The 16569-nt window shown below is 47.6% G+C and overlaps 7 protein-coding genes across 7 annotated transcripts; 4 read left to right on the forward strand and 3 right to left on the reverse strand.

The window, feature by feature from the left end:
• Positions 1 to 17: 17 nt before the first annotated feature.
• DFJ58DRAFT_113340 (NPL4 family-domain-containing protein) lies at positions 18 to 2543 on the reverse strand. The gene is made up of 7 exons (XM_041378681.1): positions 2468 to 2543; positions 2339 to 2419; positions 2164 to 2282; positions 926 to 2114; positions 616 to 867; positions 438 to 564; positions 18 to 383 (listed from the first exon to the last, which is right to left on the reverse strand). Exons 1-7 carry the CDS (start codon positions 2468 to 2470, stop codon positions 169 to 171), a joined length of 1986 nt encoding a protein of 661 aa, XP_041248060.1. The 5' UTR covers positions 2471 to 2543; the 3' UTR covers positions 18 to 168.
• A 285-nt stretch (positions 2544 to 2828) lies between these two features.
• Positions 2829 to 4205, forward strand: DFJ58DRAFT_767936 (uncharacterized protein). The gene is made up of 3 exons (XM_041388895.1): positions 2829 to 3138; positions 3191 to 3602; positions 3653 to 4205. Exons 1-3 carry the CDS (start codon positions 2914 to 2916, stop codon positions 3889 to 3891), a joined length of 876 nt encoding a protein of 291 aa, XP_041248061.1. The 5' UTR covers positions 2829 to 2913; the 3' UTR covers positions 3892 to 4205.
• A 38-nt stretch (positions 4206 to 4243) lies between these two features.
• DFJ58DRAFT_767937 (uncharacterized protein) lies at positions 4244 to 4959 on the forward strand. The gene is made up of 3 exons (XM_041388896.1): positions 4244 to 4356; positions 4408 to 4519; positions 4569 to 4959. Exons 1-3 carry the CDS (start codon positions 4272 to 4274, stop codon positions 4654 to 4656), a joined length of 285 nt encoding a protein of 94 aa, XP_041248062.1. The 5' UTR covers positions 4244 to 4271; the 3' UTR covers positions 4657 to 4959.
• Positions 4960 to 5292: 333 nt separating this feature from the next.
• On the forward strand, positions 5293 to 5490 carry DFJ58DRAFT_767939 (uncharacterized protein; the record flags this gene model as incomplete). Its single annotated transcript, XM_041388897.1, has 1 exon — positions 5293 to 5490. The coding sequence occupies one exon, from the start codon at positions 5293 to 5295 to the stop codon at positions 5488 to 5490; it is 198 nt and encodes a 65-aa protein (XP_041248063.1).
• A 1499-nt stretch (positions 5491 to 6989) lies between these two features.
• Positions 6990 to 9576, reverse strand: DFJ58DRAFT_767946 (Misato segment II tubulin-like domain-containing protein). The gene is made up of 14 exons (XM_041388898.1): positions 9499 to 9576; positions 9412 to 9428; positions 8973 to 9348; positions 8864 to 8909; positions 8741 to 8810; positions 8450 to 8690; positions 8342 to 8401; positions 8140 to 8286; positions 7950 to 8090; positions 7833 to 7900; positions 7770 to 7780; positions 7614 to 7666; positions 7438 to 7553; positions 6990 to 7375 (listed from the first exon to the last, which is right to left on the reverse strand). The coding sequence occupies exons 3-14, from the start codon at positions 9123 to 9125 to the stop codon at positions 7105 to 7107; spliced, it is 1377 nt and encodes a 458-aa protein (XP_041248064.1). The 5' UTR covers positions 9126 to 9348; positions 9412 to 9428; positions 9499 to 9576; the 3' UTR covers positions 6990 to 7104.
• A 797-nt stretch (positions 9577 to 10373) lies between these two features.
• On the forward strand, positions 10374 to 11950 carry DFJ58DRAFT_860059 (PLC-like phosphodiesterase; the record flags this gene model as incomplete). The annotated part of the gene is made up of 10 exons (XM_041394006.1): positions 10374 to 10432; positions 10486 to 10526; positions 10579 to 10655; positions 10704 to 10809; positions 10860 to 11068; positions 11118 to 11156; positions 11206 to 11246; positions 11303 to 11549; positions 11606 to 11669; positions 11723 to 11950. Coding segments are annotated over 10 exons (987 nt in total), but the record flags the coding sequence as incomplete, so codon positions are not given.
• Positions 11951 to 15646: 3696 nt separating this feature from the next.
• DFJ58DRAFT_838045 (uncharacterized protein) lies at positions 15647 to 16494 on the reverse strand (the record flags this gene model as incomplete). The annotated part of the gene is made up of 5 exons (XM_041392432.1): positions 15647 to 15686; positions 15743 to 15969; positions 16035 to 16114; positions 16195 to 16297; positions 16342 to 16494. The coding sequence occupies 5 exons, from the start codon at positions 16492 to 16494 to the stop codon at positions 15647 to 15649; spliced, it is 603 nt and encodes a 200-aa protein (XP_041248066.1).
• Positions 16495 to 16569: the final 75 nt, after the last annotated feature.

Genomic DNA, 16569 nt, shown 5'->3' on the forward strand with positions numbered 1-16569 from the left:
TGTTCATTTCTACAACTTTTCTGGGTTCTCAAAAAGCACGAAAGACACTCTGCAACATTCACTTTCTGCGTCTCCTGATTCATTATTCCCGATGTTACACTTGTACAATCTAGTGATGCATGGCTTCTCTCTTCTTCCTTCGCAGTAGTTTCGTTCCCTAGTCAACCATTAGCCCAAGGGCAATCCGCACACCTCGCAATCTGTCTCTCCCTGGGGGTTTTCAAATGTGCAATGTGGACAAATCTTGACACCCGAGCCCACTCCGCTAGGACCTTCCCTTCGAGCTGCTTCTTCGGCAGCGATTTGATCGAACACGTCTTGAGGTATGTCTTCATCGATGTGTGACGATGACGGACCAGGTGCAGATGCAGAGGGCAATGATGCTGGTGAAAGATGTACATAAGAAACGCCATTCAGTGATTGACAATTACACTTACGAGCACTCTCCCGGGTAAATGTCATGAGTGTTTGCCAGCTTTCGGTCTTGAAAACTGCGTTCAGTGCCGAAGGATCCTCCAACAATGACGGTGAAGTCACTGTGCTGACGAGAACTTTCATGTCGACCTTCAAGATGTCAGGAAATTGTTTTGGGCACTAATACATCTCATGCCATACCTTTGACACAAGTTGCGTGGTCTCAAGGAATGCAAGTAAATGCCAATCGCTGAGCCATTTGGCAAGCTCCAAACGTTTTGACGAATCACTCGTTGATGTAAGGGGACTATCTGACAACTGAGGAGCGCCAAGCCTGGCCAAGGTCCTGAGTACATCTTCTATGTGTTGGTCTTCAAGTCCTGGGCGGTTCTCGATGGCGAACTGGTTCGAGCGGAACAGTGGTGATGGACTCTGGGGGAAACCATGTGTGACCTGTGTGAAATAAACCATACTCAGTTGTATAATACCTAATCCATTTGTTGAGCCTCACGTTAACGAGGAGGTATTCAACCGGGAAACAGGGTTTGGCAGTCTTCTTGACTTCGAGGTTGTATTCATTCTTATACCTGAAAAATACGTCGGGTACGTAACGTGCCGTATCCTGACTGCGGTCTTCCTCTTTGACACGAACAATTCCGGGTTCCACACTGGCTTCGATCATGTCGGCGTCTACCATTGCACACGCTTGCTCGGAGACTTGATATGCGGATATGTCCACTTGTCCGTCTTCCGTAGCTGTAAGAATGGCGGTGACCATCCGTGATCCGAATGCTCCACTAGGGGATGAGCGCGAAGGAGTAGGGTTAGACTTCTGTATAGTGGCAGCAAAGATGGCCTCCAGGGAAGACACAAAGAAGGAATGAGGATGGCGTTTATATATGTTTTTAGTCCTATCTTCTGGATCTGGGTCCAAGTCCGTGAAAATGTAACCGACGATGGACAATGGAGCTGAAGAGATCTTGGCTAACTCTCGAATGCGAGGCTCGTCCTCCCACGGAATACCAAGAGTCAATCCGTCGAGTTCACCTTCTTGAGGCGGCTCATATAGAGCCTCAACCACCGCCTTGATGCCCATGGGCACCTTTTCATATGGCTCGTAGCGTCCAATGAGCCAGCCAAACCTTTGCAATCCTGTAGATCTCCATGCTTTGAGGAAGCGTTCTATAATATCCGGTGAAGCGATCTCCAGGTGATCGACCATACGGAACGGCTGAGACTGGAGCGTGATTGCAGAAGGTTGACAGCCCGTACATATTCCGGCTGGCCAAGGCGGGTGCCCGCCACTGGGACACGGATCTTTAACCTTGTACGCCAATGGAGATAGGGGAGGGATAGCAGTGACGGCAGCGGATGACGTCTTCGGCGATATCTTGTGAAGATACGCGTGATACGATAGGTGTTTTATGCTATGTTCAGCTTGATACGCAGCATCGTATGGCTCGAGTGGCATGCAATAGTCACACATCCCGTTGACGCCATGTTTGCAGAAACGCGCGTCACGACGTCGTGGAATTTTTCCGTCTTTCGAGCGCCAATAGATGTCGACCGTGTCTTCTTGTACAGTTTCCCATATATTTGACTGCTGCAGTCGCGTCGAGCTCGGTGCATCGATGGACATTGGTGTTGCGGGAGCTTGTGAAACTTTGGTAGCATATCCCACAAATATCATATCCCCATGCCTGTCCTGGTTAAGTCTGCAAAATACAGAAAATATAGGCGTTTACTTACTTCAGCCCAAGGGTTTGCAGATTTCGCCCTTTCAGGGTGGACACCAAGGTTTCATTGCCCCTGGGTTGGTTCGAGACCGTAAGAGACGCAGAATCGGCATCCACAGTCGTCTCTAAGATCTTAAATTCGGAGGTGTAAGGTGTGTGAATGCTCAAGAGTGATTGACATCACTGACCTTGTTCGCGAGCACTGAAATATCGGCGGTTGAGGGAAGTTCGAAACGAAAGTTTCCATCCTTCGATCTAACTCGCAACAACTACACGGGTAGTGAGATCCTGCGATACATGGAGAGCTTAATACTGACCATATCACTTCCTAATTCAAGCGAGGTAGGATGTCTTGTAGGAGGAACGCGTAATCCAGTACAGCCTGCAAGTAGTACTGTAGGATCATGATCTTCATTTATCACCCGTCGCTGACTAAGCTCTACGTATGGGTTGTTGACGCACTTCACCAGGCACCTTACTTGGCTGGTGTAAGTACTGTGCAACTGTGGGCCGACATCATACTAATCAAAGTCAGTTTCTTTTTTCCGTTGGTAGACTGGATCCATCAGCGCCATCATGCATCAGCGCTGAGCGTTTGAAACAAAACAGACTTTTAAAAATTCAAATTATTCTTTCCTTACGTAATGCCTATCGGTTCTTCGTGGTTCATCCTAGTGTCGCAATTATGAGAAGGGATTGCGAATTACACCGCGACGTTCGCGCTTCCCAGTGGAATTGAGTTCATAATCAATGGGTACTTATCATGGGGTCGGCTCTTATTCTCGCCATGTTACCTTCTCAAGATAATTCTATCACCTGCGAACAGCTTAATTCACTCAGTTTCGAATACATACAAGCAGAGCTCGCCAACTGGGAACATATCGTATTTCAAGGTGACATGGATGACTCACGCAAACAGAGGGGAGCATCTTCCAGCAGTGGCGATCGTACCTCACAGCCAGTCAACAATTCCGCCGATAATACAGGGGTACTTTTAATTGCAAGAATTCCTAACCGAGTTGGATTGACAATTTTACAAGACAGGACATCACTTTCACGGTGCTGCACCACCTCAGGTTCCTCCTGAGGCATATAACTACCTCATACATGCATTGCTTTCGATGCAAGGAGCTATACCACCCCAGACAGCACATAACCAATCGTCACCGTATCCTCAAGGACAATTCCCGGCGGGTCCTTCTACGTCCTCAGCTTTTCCAAATGTGCCCCACCAAGCCGTGCACTCAAATCTACCGCTTTCCATGTCGTCTACCGGATCTTTTTCACAATTTCCCCCCGCTATGATGAGCCCACAGTCAGGCTTCCACAGTACGGTTAATGAGCCTCCAGCGTTTGTGTCATCAAATGTGACCCCTTCAGATGCAAGTGATAATGCAGACGAGGCTGCTGCAATTGCTGAAGATAAGCGCAGACGAAATACTTCTGCTTCAGGTTCGTGGTTCTCGGACTGCCGACACACTTGAGTCTGATTCTCCATTTAGCCAGATTCCGGATCAAAAAGAAGCAGAAGACATTCAACCTTGAGCGAACTGTTACCGACTTGACCGGCAGGACGGACGAATTAGAGCGAGAGGCATCGGAGCTGCGACGAGAGAATAGCTGGTTGAAGGAAATCGTGCTATTAAAAAGCAGAAGAAGGGGCACTATTGGTGGGTCGCAATCCAGGAACTCCCAACAAGCAAGTACTTCGTCCGCACAGGGGGACAATCACGAACGCTGATCCGAGCAGCGACGAGGAAGACGGTCACGAGACACGCGAAGCGAAATAAAACAACGTGTGGTCGAGGTTGGGCCATTTGCACTATAGCTTGTTGACTTGCGTGAGAGGCTTGTATTCAAGACCATAGATGTCACCAAGATGTTTTTCTTTCTGGGTGTGTTCATCATCCCCATCTCTTAGTATAAGTTCAGTATAGCAGCCAGGATTTTGTAGCAGCCAGAACTTTGTAGCACGTTCGCACATTTGTAGGTGCCTTGTAAGGGCAAGATCTAGACCATTGTTAACGCTCACTATATATATTGATGAGTCCAATACTGCTGAAACGTTCATTTATACTATTGGTCAAATATAAATTACATAATGCTAGCGTTCTCACGCCCATGTCTTTTGGACGCCCACCGTCAATTAACGTTGGATTCAAGACTTCCCCTCCAGATCGCGGTTCCTTTCCTCTAGACCATGATGGTTTGCCTCACTGTCTTTATCATGGAATGACTAACTAAGTATGATCTACAGGCGAGTGCAAGGAACAAATGATGCAATACATGGCTTGCTTGCGCAAAAATTCTAGTGAATCCACTCCGTGCAGAGTCGTGAGCAAACAATACCTTGACTGTCGAATGACCAAGTACGCCAACGTCTGTTTTTGTGCTCTCAATAGCTCACATTTATTGCAGAGGACTTATGGAGCGTGATGAATGGAGGAATCTTGGACTAGCCAACCTGGAAGGAGATTCCGCCGAACCAACGCGCACTTCATCCTGAATGTATCTACACCTACTCCACAAAACGAAATACGTGGACAACATCACGGATGTGACCAATATCTGGCCGAGGTGTGAGCTGTAGTAGTGCAAGAGTGCACCACACGTAGTATAATAAGCGTTCGCTTATTACGCCATCGTAAATTTACATACACGACGCGTTAATCTCCTTGTCTCAATTCCCGAGTAAACCAAGCCTGTTCTCGACCTCTGACAATGAGGTCCATATCATATTCATGGACCAGTGGATAGGGCTGCGAATCTTTCTTTCTCATGACATCAATGAGACTCGGATAATCAATAATCTACTGGCAGAGCCTGTCGCAGAGTTTGAAGTCTCGGGCCAGTTAATGAACAGACCTTTCAGGGCCTCTAGTATTATACCCCAAGTGACAAGTCGGCCTGGCACCCGAACTTTGGCTGGCAATCTTTGAGCACCTTCCTTGCTTTCCGAACCCTTCACGACGTTGCCCTCACTTGCCAGTCCTTTCGTTATCTTGCGCGACCTCTCTTATGTCGCTCGCTGACATTCTGTCTACTCTCTGGACATCAACCAGCGTTTTATTCACCGTCTCAAAACTGTAGAGCGTACAAAGCAACGCATACAATTTTGTTCCTCAGCACGGATCGTTCGGGAATGCAAATTACATCCCCGATATATATTGCTGGTGCCGCGCCCAACACGGAAATTGCATATAATGTGCTTCTGGATATACTACTCGACGCCCTACCGCTTTTCGTCAATCTCCAATCGCTATCGTTCATGTTCGTGGACCTCAGCCAATTCCAGGTATTGAAACTGTGCGCGCTACGAAGCCTTGGGAACCTTTTCTAGGGCAACTGTATAGTGGAACATGTCCAATCGCTTTCACCTCCCAAATTGCGGGTTGCTGACTTGATCATCATCTGCCATAACAAAACTATACTTGGGAACGGTCAGGACGGTCATGGACTATCTATCTCCTCACCCGACCACATATGTTCCGTCTCTATAATCAACCCAGTTGCTATCTCACAATTCCTAAGCAATTTCATAGGGAACGCATTGTGAGGCCTGTTACAACTCCGATGCCTTACATTACCTTGCGATTTAGAAGTCGTGCGCGCTTTCCTTCCTTTACTTCATCTTATCCCAGAGCTAGCCGAACTCAAATTCATCTGCCCCTCTCAAATCCAATCCAACCTCCCCAAAGATGAAAAACTCTCCCTGTCTATGCATTCCATTCCACTCAAACCACCGTCGAAATACCAAGGCCCTCGTCGACTTTGAACCCACTTTGTTCGCCCTGGTGCGCTTGAACATCTTAACTTTTTTTTGAATCCTTGTTTATTGTCCGTCGGGGCGAAGCCCTGTGTTACAGTACATGCGTTATAGTAATCTATGGTTCTTTACGTACGTTTGTGGTATGATGAAACTGAAATCCTGGTCCAGGCTTGCGTGAGGACGGTAAGCGCCGTCTTAGGGCGTTTGGGGGTGTAGATGGCTAAGCACTTAGCGCATCCTTGGGATTCTACTTCTTCTGCTCTGGGGGGCTGACATCTCCGAAGGTGTTGACGAAACGTTTGGTGCGCGCTATGTATTTGAGGACCGCCTTGATGCTGTTTTCTACCGTTCAGGAGACCTTTTAGGCTTTGGGCTCGTGTGCTAAGCTCGGATTTCAAGAGTGCGCCGTATCTCGTGTACGCTGGGCATGATATTAGGAAGTGGTGTACGGTTTTCTCTCTTTCTTCGCAGGTTGAACAGATTGGGGGTGGCGCTCTCGAGATTTTATGGAGGTGTTTGTTCAGGGGTGTGTCCTGTGCGAAGTGGGCCGAGCGAACGTCTCAACTTGTGGAGTACACGCCCCATGTCCACTAATGGTTCGATGGACCCCGTAGAACTGTAAGGAGCACTTGTGGGAGCCCATGAACTTGTGAGCGTATGTGATCCGGAGGTCCTCAGGACTGCTCGTGCTCTATGCCATCTGCACCCGTTTCCTAATACTTCGATCGTTATACGTATATGTGGCAAGGGGCGGCTTCTTTCCTGATGTTGCCATGCAAGTGTGGGATCCTGAGGTACATGTCAAATCGTTCGTTCTCTTTTGTCGGGCTAAATTGTGTGTTCTAGATGATAATGGACGCCCTTTTGACCCGAAGTTCCGCTTACCAGCGTTTGCAACTTTCTTCATATTCAGCTGTGTCGCGCAGTGGACCTGCGACGAAAGACCGTCTTGAAAAGGTAGACGAGACCTCAGGGTAAAACACCCTAATTTAACTTTTGTTTCTCTGGATGAATCGGACATTAACCTAGCATGGGACAGTGCCCCATTGCTGAGCGCTGAGATTTAGGGGTCCGTTTAATATATGAATTTGATTGTCCTATGTATAAGCTATCTACACATAATCCTATACCACTTGTTTCGGGTTGCCACAGACTACTATCTCCGAATAGGATGATGTTTCTCGGTCATTCCCTGTCATTCCCGTAGCCATCGACGATCTCCCACAATGCACTAGCAAGCTCTTTCACGTCATCGCTCTCCAGGCCCATGCTCATAAGCACACCATCACTCCTTCGCGTCCTTGCAGTTTGTTCCACAAACCTAGTATACCCTGTAAGCGAGACCGATGTAGAAGGTGTTGTAACAAGTGATGAAGTCATCCTCGTCGATGTTGGTTTAGTGTGCCAGAATATGGACGGAAAAGATGTCGGAACAGGATAAGCAGGTGCGTGGATACTGATCCCATGACATGAATAAGTTCGGATGCACGCCATACGATTGAGCGAGCCATTACTTACCTGGAAACCAGAGGTTCCTGTAGCGATGACAAGTCGCACGATGCATCGAATGCCGCCAGGTCTTGATCCTGCAACCCTCGAGTTACGTTTCGCCTCGCAAAAACTGAATGCTCGTCCTAGAATTACATATTGCTCCATTATGGTTCGTGCGATCAGGGCGTCAACATAATCCTCACCTTATTTGACAAACCAGTCGAGAAGTTGCAGTACAGATCGGTGAATGCTGCCTCTGTCGCAGGAAAAGGTAGGGAAGACTATGCCGCCCAATTGTCCCAATCGAGAACATTTCCGCCAGTTCAAGTGGTCAGCTATCATTGCAATGTCCTCCCGACTGTCTTTAAGTCTGGGAAATCAGCTGGTGATATGCTCGTTGCCTGTCAAAGACAATAGCATACCTCAGTGGCAGCGTAGCGGTCTCTACCAGCGACGAGATGACTGCAGACGTATGATACAAGCTGTTTTTCTGTAATGAACCGTCAGAAACTATATATAGAGTTTTGCAGGAGACGAACATCATAGGAAAGTACCTGCGATAGGTTGCTTTCCAATGGAGACCATCGGGATGGATTTAATATTGGGAAAGTGATATCCGAGAGCTGATGGAGGCTTTGCAAGCACAATGCGTCATTGATAATTCTCTTTGTGTCGAGAAACTATTTTCGAATGTTTATGTACCATCTACGTGAAAGTGCATTCACTCACATTGTCGATGCCAGCATGATTCGGGTCTGCACCCGAAAGGAAGCTAAAGTTTAGTGTAGAAGCCTTGAGAAACTCGTCGCGGAAGGAAGTCAGGAAAGCATGCGAGAAACCCCCAAAGGTTGGCATATCGTGCATCATTTGCAATCCCTGCAGTGAAGGACAATTCGGCAGATGATTGAAAATGGTATGAAACAGAGCCTACCTGGAAGTTATCGCAGTTCTCGACGAGCAAACGAAACGCCCCTTCCATGAGCTCTGTATCCTTGAAAAGTATTATAAATACCACAAGACGGGGAGAAAAAACAAGTACCTCATTATATCGTCGGAAGAGATCTTGACCAACACTCCACCCAGCTTCGGTACTTTCCAGTGCGTCAGGGATGGGCTGTATAGATTTAGGATCGAGGAAAACGCGGCTATAATCTGACCAGTATCTGATATTTGGGTCTGTACGTTCCAGACCACCTTTTTCTTCTATTTCGCCTTCAAGGCGAGCGTGATATTCGCTTTGAGGAATCGGATCTTGTGCCTCGCGAATTACCCTTCCTCGCCTGCAAAGTAATCACTTCGTACGACGAACAGCTTTTACAATCACACTCACCAGGTCGTATCAAGTGAAGCGTTGGTAGCTGTATCAGCTTGGCTCGTTCTTGCGAGTGTCCCGAAGTTTGCTGCTCAAATGCAGCTCAGACGATAGGATATCAATGCGCCAACGAAGGCATACACTTCTGATCGAATGCTAACAGGCGTGGACAAAGAGTTGACTGATTCTGGTGAGACATGACGGTAATGCACATTAACTTGAGGATCTCACTTGGAAATGGTCCACATACCTGAGGACTTCGTCCTTCATCGAACGAAAGGTCGTGGTTTACGATAGGTTCATCGTCATCGTCGTAGGTGAAATAGCTCTCCTGCGTATTCCAGAAATGTGTTCCAGTGTAGTTTGCCAATGAGCCTGCTTGGATGTAGATGATCTCCCTCATAGCTTGAAGGTATTTTGAAACGCGTCGGAGGCCTAGGTCTGATCATCATGCCGTCACGTCCTCAGCCGTCGGAAAATTCAAAGTCCGCTTGACATGCCTTAACAGGAATTAGCAATGGAAAGATGTTAAGACGAAGAAACACCTAAAGGCTTAGCGCTTAGCGCTTAATGACAGGCAACGCAGATTGAAGATGAGCTGAATGGAAGGGACTGAGGGTCGCGAACTGGTCAGTTTGTCAATGCATAAGCAACGAAACCAAATGAAGATGGGGCGTGGTACTACATACACGTCCATTTCCAAACCCTGAAGACGGGGAGGAATTCAACATAAAGCAATATTATATCGGATAACTTATGATCAGAATTGGACGTACTGGTTCATAACATGCCAGCCGGCCTCGCTCGACTATAGACACAGCAACATTGTGTAACGTATTTTGGTTTGTTTACACCCACGTATTGGGTGTGTAACTGTAAGTAGGCAGACTGTAACTTTCCCAGGTGTGCGCATCCCTATTTAATTAGCGCACGATCTTCATCTCCTGACCGTGGACTCTGGAGCGCTTGAGGTATGAAACTAGCCTTTCCCATTATTATAACACACTACGGCATGAAGTTACTTATATATCGTGTTGGCCCGGGCAACTTGGGGCTATAACATCACGCACGTTCCTCCCACTGGCACCAAACTAGTTCGCCGCCGGAACAGTCCTTTGATACCACGGTTGTCTACTTGCATTCGATGGCACGACGCACGTTACTACGAGTCGCAGAATGGCATGTATGACTCTAACGACGAAACTGCAAAAGCAGTAGTGAATAATAGCTGCCAGCAGGCCAGTGATTTGTCTTGCCAAGTGAACGTTGCGGCTGGCGCCGGCGGTGCCACCTGTTCAAATCGCTGGCGGCTGGAAATTATCAGAATCTTTTCCTTGAACGTTCGTCTCGACACTGGTCGTTTAGGCGTTATTGATAACCGGTGTTTTTCCGAATGCCGCGGTGGGCAATTCAAGAGCGAGGAGAGATGTCATATATGAGTCATGGACTAACTGAAGTCGAAAAAAACACCCACCTTCCTTCATAATGTGTATTCCATTTGTCTATGCCCTCATATTCACAGAGATTGCTCTGGTTTACGCATCACCATCTCAGGGTCCATTCCGAACCGTGTCTAACAATCATCGGTTCTACGATGTACAGGTGCGTCACGGTAGTGTACTCGAGGTCGTGGCTTGTGCAAACCGTAACCCAGGCTCATCGTGGAGGAAGAGGAAATGTTGTCGAGAGCACTCTACTGAGCTTTGCATGGTATAGTGGATGAAGTCGATGTTTGCTTCACCTCAAGCGAATTCCCGTCACAGGGGCCTCATTGGTGGTGCCACCACACTCGAATTAGACAACGGTATCACTCAGGCAAGCTCTCGCTTCTCAGGGTCATGCGTCTTTCTGAAGAGGCTTGCAGGACGGTGAAGTCGTTGTATGGCACGACGAGAGTATATTGGCAGAAAAGTGTTCTGACACTGCACCAGTGGTGAGCAGTGTTATAGTATGAATTGTGGCGGTTGACTGACCAGCACAGGTCCCAGATGATCCCGCATATCCTTATGTCGGAAAGTTTATATCAAATCTGACGTTGGCTCAGATCAAGACCCTCGATTGCGGATCAAAGCGCCAAACAAATTATCGTATGTGTTCTCTTTCTAACTGTAGCCACTGTCGTAAGAATTTTACACAGCCCATCAGCTTGTATATCCTGGAGCAGGGATATCCACATTACGGGAAGTCTTCGATTTCGTGTCCTGCGCAGATCCGTCGCACCAGATCCTTTGGAATATCGAGTCAAAAATTAACCCTCAATACCCAAATAGAACTGCTGGCGTGGATGATTTTGTCCAGAAGCAGCATGAGATATTCGCATCGAGCCCATACTACCATTCTATTACTGTGAGTGTAGCTCTGTTACTACTAATCAATACTCTAATTGCCTTGCCAGTATCAAAGTTTTGACTGGCGAACTTTAGTGGCCATGAAGGTCTGTGCCTCATGTTCGTCCACTCTGCTTTTTTGATCATCAGCTGAAGGCTTTCGACGATAAACTTGTGACTTCTGCTCTTATCGATGAGTGAGTGAATTTCGAGCCAATACTTTGCACACCAACCGTCACCAATGACCATTCAGGGACACTGCTTTTACGCCACGTGACTCGACTTCCCCGTGGTTGGCTGGCCTACGCCTTGAATCATTTCCCGGACCATCCCTGTCCGAGCAGATAGCACAAGCCGCCCACGCTGTACAAGCGAATATTTTATCTCCTACTGGAACCTTCCTCATACCTTCTTCATCCCATGAGGGATCCTCTCACTTCACAACTCCTAAAATGATCAACGAAGCTCACAGGCTCGGCATGAAAGTTGTACCTTGGACTGTGAGCACTGGTCTATTTGCTCACAATAGACGATGTTCACACATCACCCATTGCAGGTGAATCACTTGGACCGCGTTGAAGAGCTCGTCAAGGACGGCGCAGACGGAATTATTACGGATTGTAAGTTTCAAGCCACAACAAGTATTATTGATTGCTTACGGAAGGCATATCAGACCCGAACGTCGTTAGGCGGTGGGCCAAACAACAGGGACTTCAGGTGGCGCCTAAATATCCTACACAACGTGTCTTCTCCTGCTTACGCCAGCACACACATTGATCTTCTTGATGCGATGAGCTCAAGGATAGATCATCATTTTCTCCATTCGTGTAGCATTTTTCGGTATATGATTACCAGGCAGTTTAGCTTTCATCAGACAAAAACCATTACAAATCAGGACATCGCTATCATATAGACGAGACACGTACTATCTGTGTTCTATTATACTCGAGACTTGCCTGAAAATAGACGCTGAAGACATCAAGAAATGTGGAATCTCATTTGAATTGATAGGGGTTATTGCCCTATGCCGTCCGCACCGTGCTCCAGACCACGCCGATCGGACAAGTTGTCTACCACCAAGTACACACAGTCGCATGAGGTAACTGTGGCTCCTCCCTTATGTATTCGAGAGGCCCATCTCAAATGCCACGGTGAGCAAATGTCGCGTCAAAACTTGAATGGGGTAAGCGGCTCAACATCATCAGTGTAAGTATCGTTGGCGCAAGGTCATTGACGACTCGGATCCAGGCCACAGCAGCCTTATCCTTATCTCTCTTGAATGCAAATACTGTGGTATTCGAGAGTTGCCCAAGGCGTACGATGTCAATCGAACGCGGGATCGTAATGCCCAACGGAAGACACATTCGTCAAGGGCTTGGATTGGAGGGAGCCCCTCATCACCGGCCCTATGGCATGGTCCATGGTTGTATAGGAGCGTCATAGTTTTGCTTCCACATTGATCACGCGATGGGACATTCAGGAAGTATTACTGGGCGTCGTGAAGAAGATATTGATCATCCTGTGCCAGCTTGAATCAACCTGCAACCAGGCCTAAACATAGCAATTTGGTGAGTGTTTGTTGACGTAGCACCGTTTATCTAGCCAGCCTACGAAGTTGAGATCCTGTAGCACGGGTGCAGCACGTCCATCGTGTTAGTGGGTGATGCAGCTCATAGTATTCACCTCATTTCTGAGGGCTATCTTGTAATCTGAGCAGGCTGCCACTCCTAGCGGTGCCACCAAACTCAGGTCGAGGAGCATCTCAAAGCCTTGAGGGCGCCAATCCTGGCATATCACTTCCGACGACACCAGTTAACCCCATAGCCATTTCGGATCTGAAGACTGTACTCGCGCAATTCCAAAGGGTTTGACAGCCTCGAGTTAAAGAATCGTTGCTGAGATTCATCGACATAGAGAGCTAGAAACGGGAAAGGAGAGCTGGATGAATGGATGGCTCGAGTATAAAGTGCCTGGAATCGAAGATTAGACCAAGATACACGAAAGCAGCCAATCCAGCTAATGCATCTCGTGTTGAACTCATCCTATGGGCGTCACGGCGTCTAGATCCTACTGCTTGCAGGTTCCGGAGGCGGCTCAGACATCTGCGCCTGTCAAAGGTCGAACTCGTTCAAGATGATTTGGTCGATCGGCATCGTTCAATTCAGGGCCGGTGGAGTTGGAGGTCTTCTCAACCCCAATGTTCGAGGGCGTCGCCGCATAGGTAGCCTTCCACGACTCAGTCGTGTTATGTCTTGATGTATGACCTCATTGGACGTAGTCATTACAATATGCTTGGTCACACCAATCAAGTTGAAGCAGACGAGGAACTCCGTGACCTTATATCTCTCCGAATCGCCTTTCACTACCGAGACCCTCGCCAACTCTGCCACAGCGTTCGCTTTCTCCCCAGCATATCCCTCCTCGCGTTATACACAACTGCCAGTTGACACATGCACGCGCTCCTGGAAAGCAATCGACGTCATGCCGGTTCCTGCATTAGAGTCGGCCACGGGCTTAGCATGAAATTCCCGAAGGTTAAGGATAAGCCGTGGTCCCATTATAAACCTCTGCATGAGCAAGGAAATTTGAAGAAAACCAATATAAATTTGAGTCTTTAATGCATACGTGTCCTGTAGAAATGGTGAACCGTGGTCGTACACAGAGGTCAATGATAGAACGGCATACTGCTGAGATTGTCGGAGATAAATAAACAAGGTTGAAGCAAGAAACAGCAACAAAGCTAAGTAGCATATGCGAAACTTCAGCAATAAAAAAGAGCCACTTTTATATTATAGGCTCACCTCGCAAAGCAAACCACGTGAGTTTTCATCAATACCGTGTAACAGTCCTCGATTAACCATCCTGTTGATGGTCTTTGCAGTTCATAGGAAGTGTTTTAGAGCAATCCAGACTGCGAGACACAGTGCGAGGACCTCCCATACAGCGGGGAGTATCCAAGTCAATGAATTTAGAATGAGGTAATTTCCCTCATAGTCAGCAGTGCACTGATAAGTGCCAGAGAGAATCAGCTCCTCTGAAATTCATCGATGAGCTTGGTGCACCTAAGTTTTTCATTCACGATGGAAGCTTACCCGCTGGAACATCACTCATCGATATTGCAGTGATCACTCCGCCAGCGATATTGACAGCCAAGAATATGGCAACGAGAAATACGAGCATCGTTCTGGATTGTGAATACATGGCATGTAACCGAGTGATCATGATGACTTGTGCCATGTTTTAGTCAAGTCAATATCACTGAGGTATTGCACTCACCGCCCAGTATTACAAATACGACCATACTCATCCAGTTAAGCGTGACGAACATGATACGGCCTGGCAAATACGGTTAGTGACCAGCCCGAAGAGTCACACACTCCGAACGAACTCACAGCTGTAGCAGTCATTCTCTTGAACCAACAAGCTGGTCAAAAATCTCACTCACCCCTACATGGGAGCGCAGTTGATTGAATGAGAATGGAGATATCGGTGCAGAATACTCACTGTATCTGTCACCGAGATCGACTGAACGAATACTGTATGTCACCGGTCAGAAGAAGCAGACGTTGTGCGTACGAGGGAACATACCTAGAATGCTGATGCTAATTGCGAGAGATGGCTGATTAGCACGCCGCTTACGTGGTTGTCCAAACTTACACAGCATATATTATTCCAAGATAGCGTACCTAATGTTAAGTCAGCCAAATTTGCCCACCACTCTTAACACACGAGCTACATACACTCAGGTATAGAAAGGTCACGAGGGATCCACCGTTGCTTCTGCAGGGTGTTAATTGTGTTTCACGTTCTTCTGAAGTGGACTCCACTCACCCAGACCAATTCGACCTATAAAACCATTCTTAGCGAGATGGCTGCACCACTGACATTGGCATCAACCTACCTCTTGGCTGAATGTCAGTGCTAAAAATACCGTAAGGATATCAGGGGGATTCTGTAATATCAAGTATCTTGCTCACCCCAGCAGAGGCAATAACTGAATCGCAGCCAAGGTTAGATCAACCACATCAGTGACCTCCACCATCTGACTGGCTCTCCACGAACCTACAAAATAGCTACCAATGCGATTCGCATTGATGAGCGGCCACCAACTAGGATCATCTGAGATGAGGGTCATACTATTCGAGGATATGTGTGAGGGAGCGCAGAACTCGGTGAACGTGGACGTACTTATATGACGATGGCGTTGTGCGCGCCAGACATGTACTAATCATCCAGCACTTTAATTGTACTGCACTCGATACGTGATGCGACGGTGATCAGCGCTCAATGTTTAACTCAATGTACCGCTTTCCTCCTGTCAAGTCCTCCGCCAGTTGCCTCATATGCACCTCTTCCCTCTCTTCTGCCCGGTCATCGGGCTATAATATCGTCACCGGAATGTGAAAAATATGACAACTTTGGTAAGAGTAGTAAGTATGATCGTGTTGAAAACCACTAAACCAGAGGCTAAAACGTCCTAGACTCGATTCAGCATGCAGTTGGTGTTTGGGAGGATACTGTGAGAATTGGTGGCGGGGACTAGACACAACTTGAACTTGCGGTCCTTACTTATACCTGCTTAGAAACAACATTCACGTCATGCGTTGACTTCAGGGATGTAGTAGTTAGGGAATGCACTATATGGCTGTGCAGCATCGATATCTCACATGAACGACACTCCAAAACCACACACCTCAGAATCAAACCAACACCCCAGAACACCTCACAATCCCTCTCCAGCTCTTCCAAGCATAAACTCGCAAACAAGCAGTCTCGTCCAGCCTTTCCCGCATGCACAGCACTCTCGAGGAGCGAATACAAGAATGCTGGTTCTGTATTTGGGGAAGTCAGTTGGTGAAGTTCGGCGGCGAGGTAGATGGCGGAGATGGATGCTCGGCGGGTGTACCAACTTAAAGATGACTGGTATTGGTTAGTAATGGTGCAGTTAGATTAATCAAATTTATGTGAAGAAAAACGCGTCATACCTCTCGCGCGTCGCTATGAGTGACCCAGCATGCCTGGTTAGATACTTTAGCAGCGTGTTTGGTTATCGGAGCAGGGTCCACTAGGAGAGGTGAGTCAGGTGACTAACTGCAGGGGATTTGTGTTTAAAATAAGAACGACCACAGCCGCACAGCCACCGACCGAACTGGCGGTTAGTTTGCGTTCGACTTGTGTTCGACACAACCATTAATGCATAATGCATCGGATCGATGACATCGTCTGCTGATACATCATGTTCGGATGCCTGGAGAGTTGGCAATCATACGTCTGATAGGCTCATGCGAGAACTTTAAGTATCGACACAGTGCGCATTGTAGCGGACGAAGGCTCCCACTGGGAACCCAAACTGCTGCTCGGCATCAACGCGTCGATGTTGAACGACTCGAAGCTTCTTGTGCTGCAGAAGTACAGCAGAAGGTCTGTAGACTTCCACTTGATCATAACTTTCTTCTCAGGTTGACGGTCCTCAGCCGCTGCATTCGTTCGTGCCTATGCATCTATATACCATGGTCTCGA

Source organism: Suillus subalutaceus, assembly GCF_016647625.1.
Source record: "Suillus subalutaceus strain FC151 chromosome Unknown DFJ58scaffold_15, whole genome shotgun sequence".
NCBI lineage: Eukaryota > Fungi > Basidiomycota > Agaricomycetes > Boletales > Suillaceae > Suillus > Suillus subalutaceus.

Excerpts from the sequence above, each read along its gene's own strand:
- DFJ58DRAFT_113340 (XM_041378681.1), bottom strand. Across the intron at positions 2,283-2,338 it reads TTTCAGTGCTCGCGAACAAG|ATCTTAGAGACGACTGTGGA; the intron begins GTCAGTGATGTC and ends TCCGAATTTAAG. Across the intron at positions 868-925 it reads TTGAATACCTCCTCGTTAAC|GTCACACATGGTTTCCCCCA; the intron begins GTGAGGCTCAAC and ends TATTTCACACAG.
- DFJ58DRAFT_767936 (XM_041388895.1), top strand. The coding sequence starts at position 2,914 with ATGGGGTCGGCTCTTATTCTCGCCATGTTACCTTCTCAAGATAATTCT. Across the intron at positions 3,139-3,190 it reads ATTCCGCCGATAATACAGGG|ACAGGACATCACTTTCACGG; the intron begins GTACTTTTAATT and ends CAATTTTACAAG. Across the intron at positions 3,603-3,652 it reads ACGAAATACTTCTGCTTCAG|CCAGATTCCGGATCAAAAAG; the intron begins GTTCGTGGTTCT and ends TTCTCCATTTAG.
- DFJ58DRAFT_767937 (XM_041388896.1), top strand. The coding sequence starts at position 4,272 with ATGTCTTTTGGACGCCCACCGTCAATTAACGTTGGATTCAAGACTTCC. Across the intron at positions 4,357-4,407 it reads CTTTCCTCTAGACCATGATG|GCGAGTGCAAGGAACAAATG; the intron begins GTTTGCCTCACT and ends TATGATCTACAG. Across the intron at positions 4,520-4,568 it reads CTTGACTGTCGAATGACCAA|AGGACTTATGGAGCGTGATG; the intron begins GTACGCCAACGT and ends CATTTATTGCAG.
- DFJ58DRAFT_767946 (XM_041388898.1), bottom strand. The coding sequence starts at position 9,125 with ATGAGGGAGATCATCTACATCCAAGCAGGCTCATTGGCAAACTACACT. Across the intron at positions 8,402-8,449 it reads TCTTCCGACGATATAATGAG|GATACAGAGCTCATGGAAGG; the intron begins GTACTTGTTTTT and ends ATACTTTTCAAG. Across the intron at positions 7,376-7,437 it reads CAGGAACCTCTGGTTTCCAG|TATCCACGCACCTGCTTATC; the intron begins GTAAGTAATGGC and ends TCATGGGATCAG.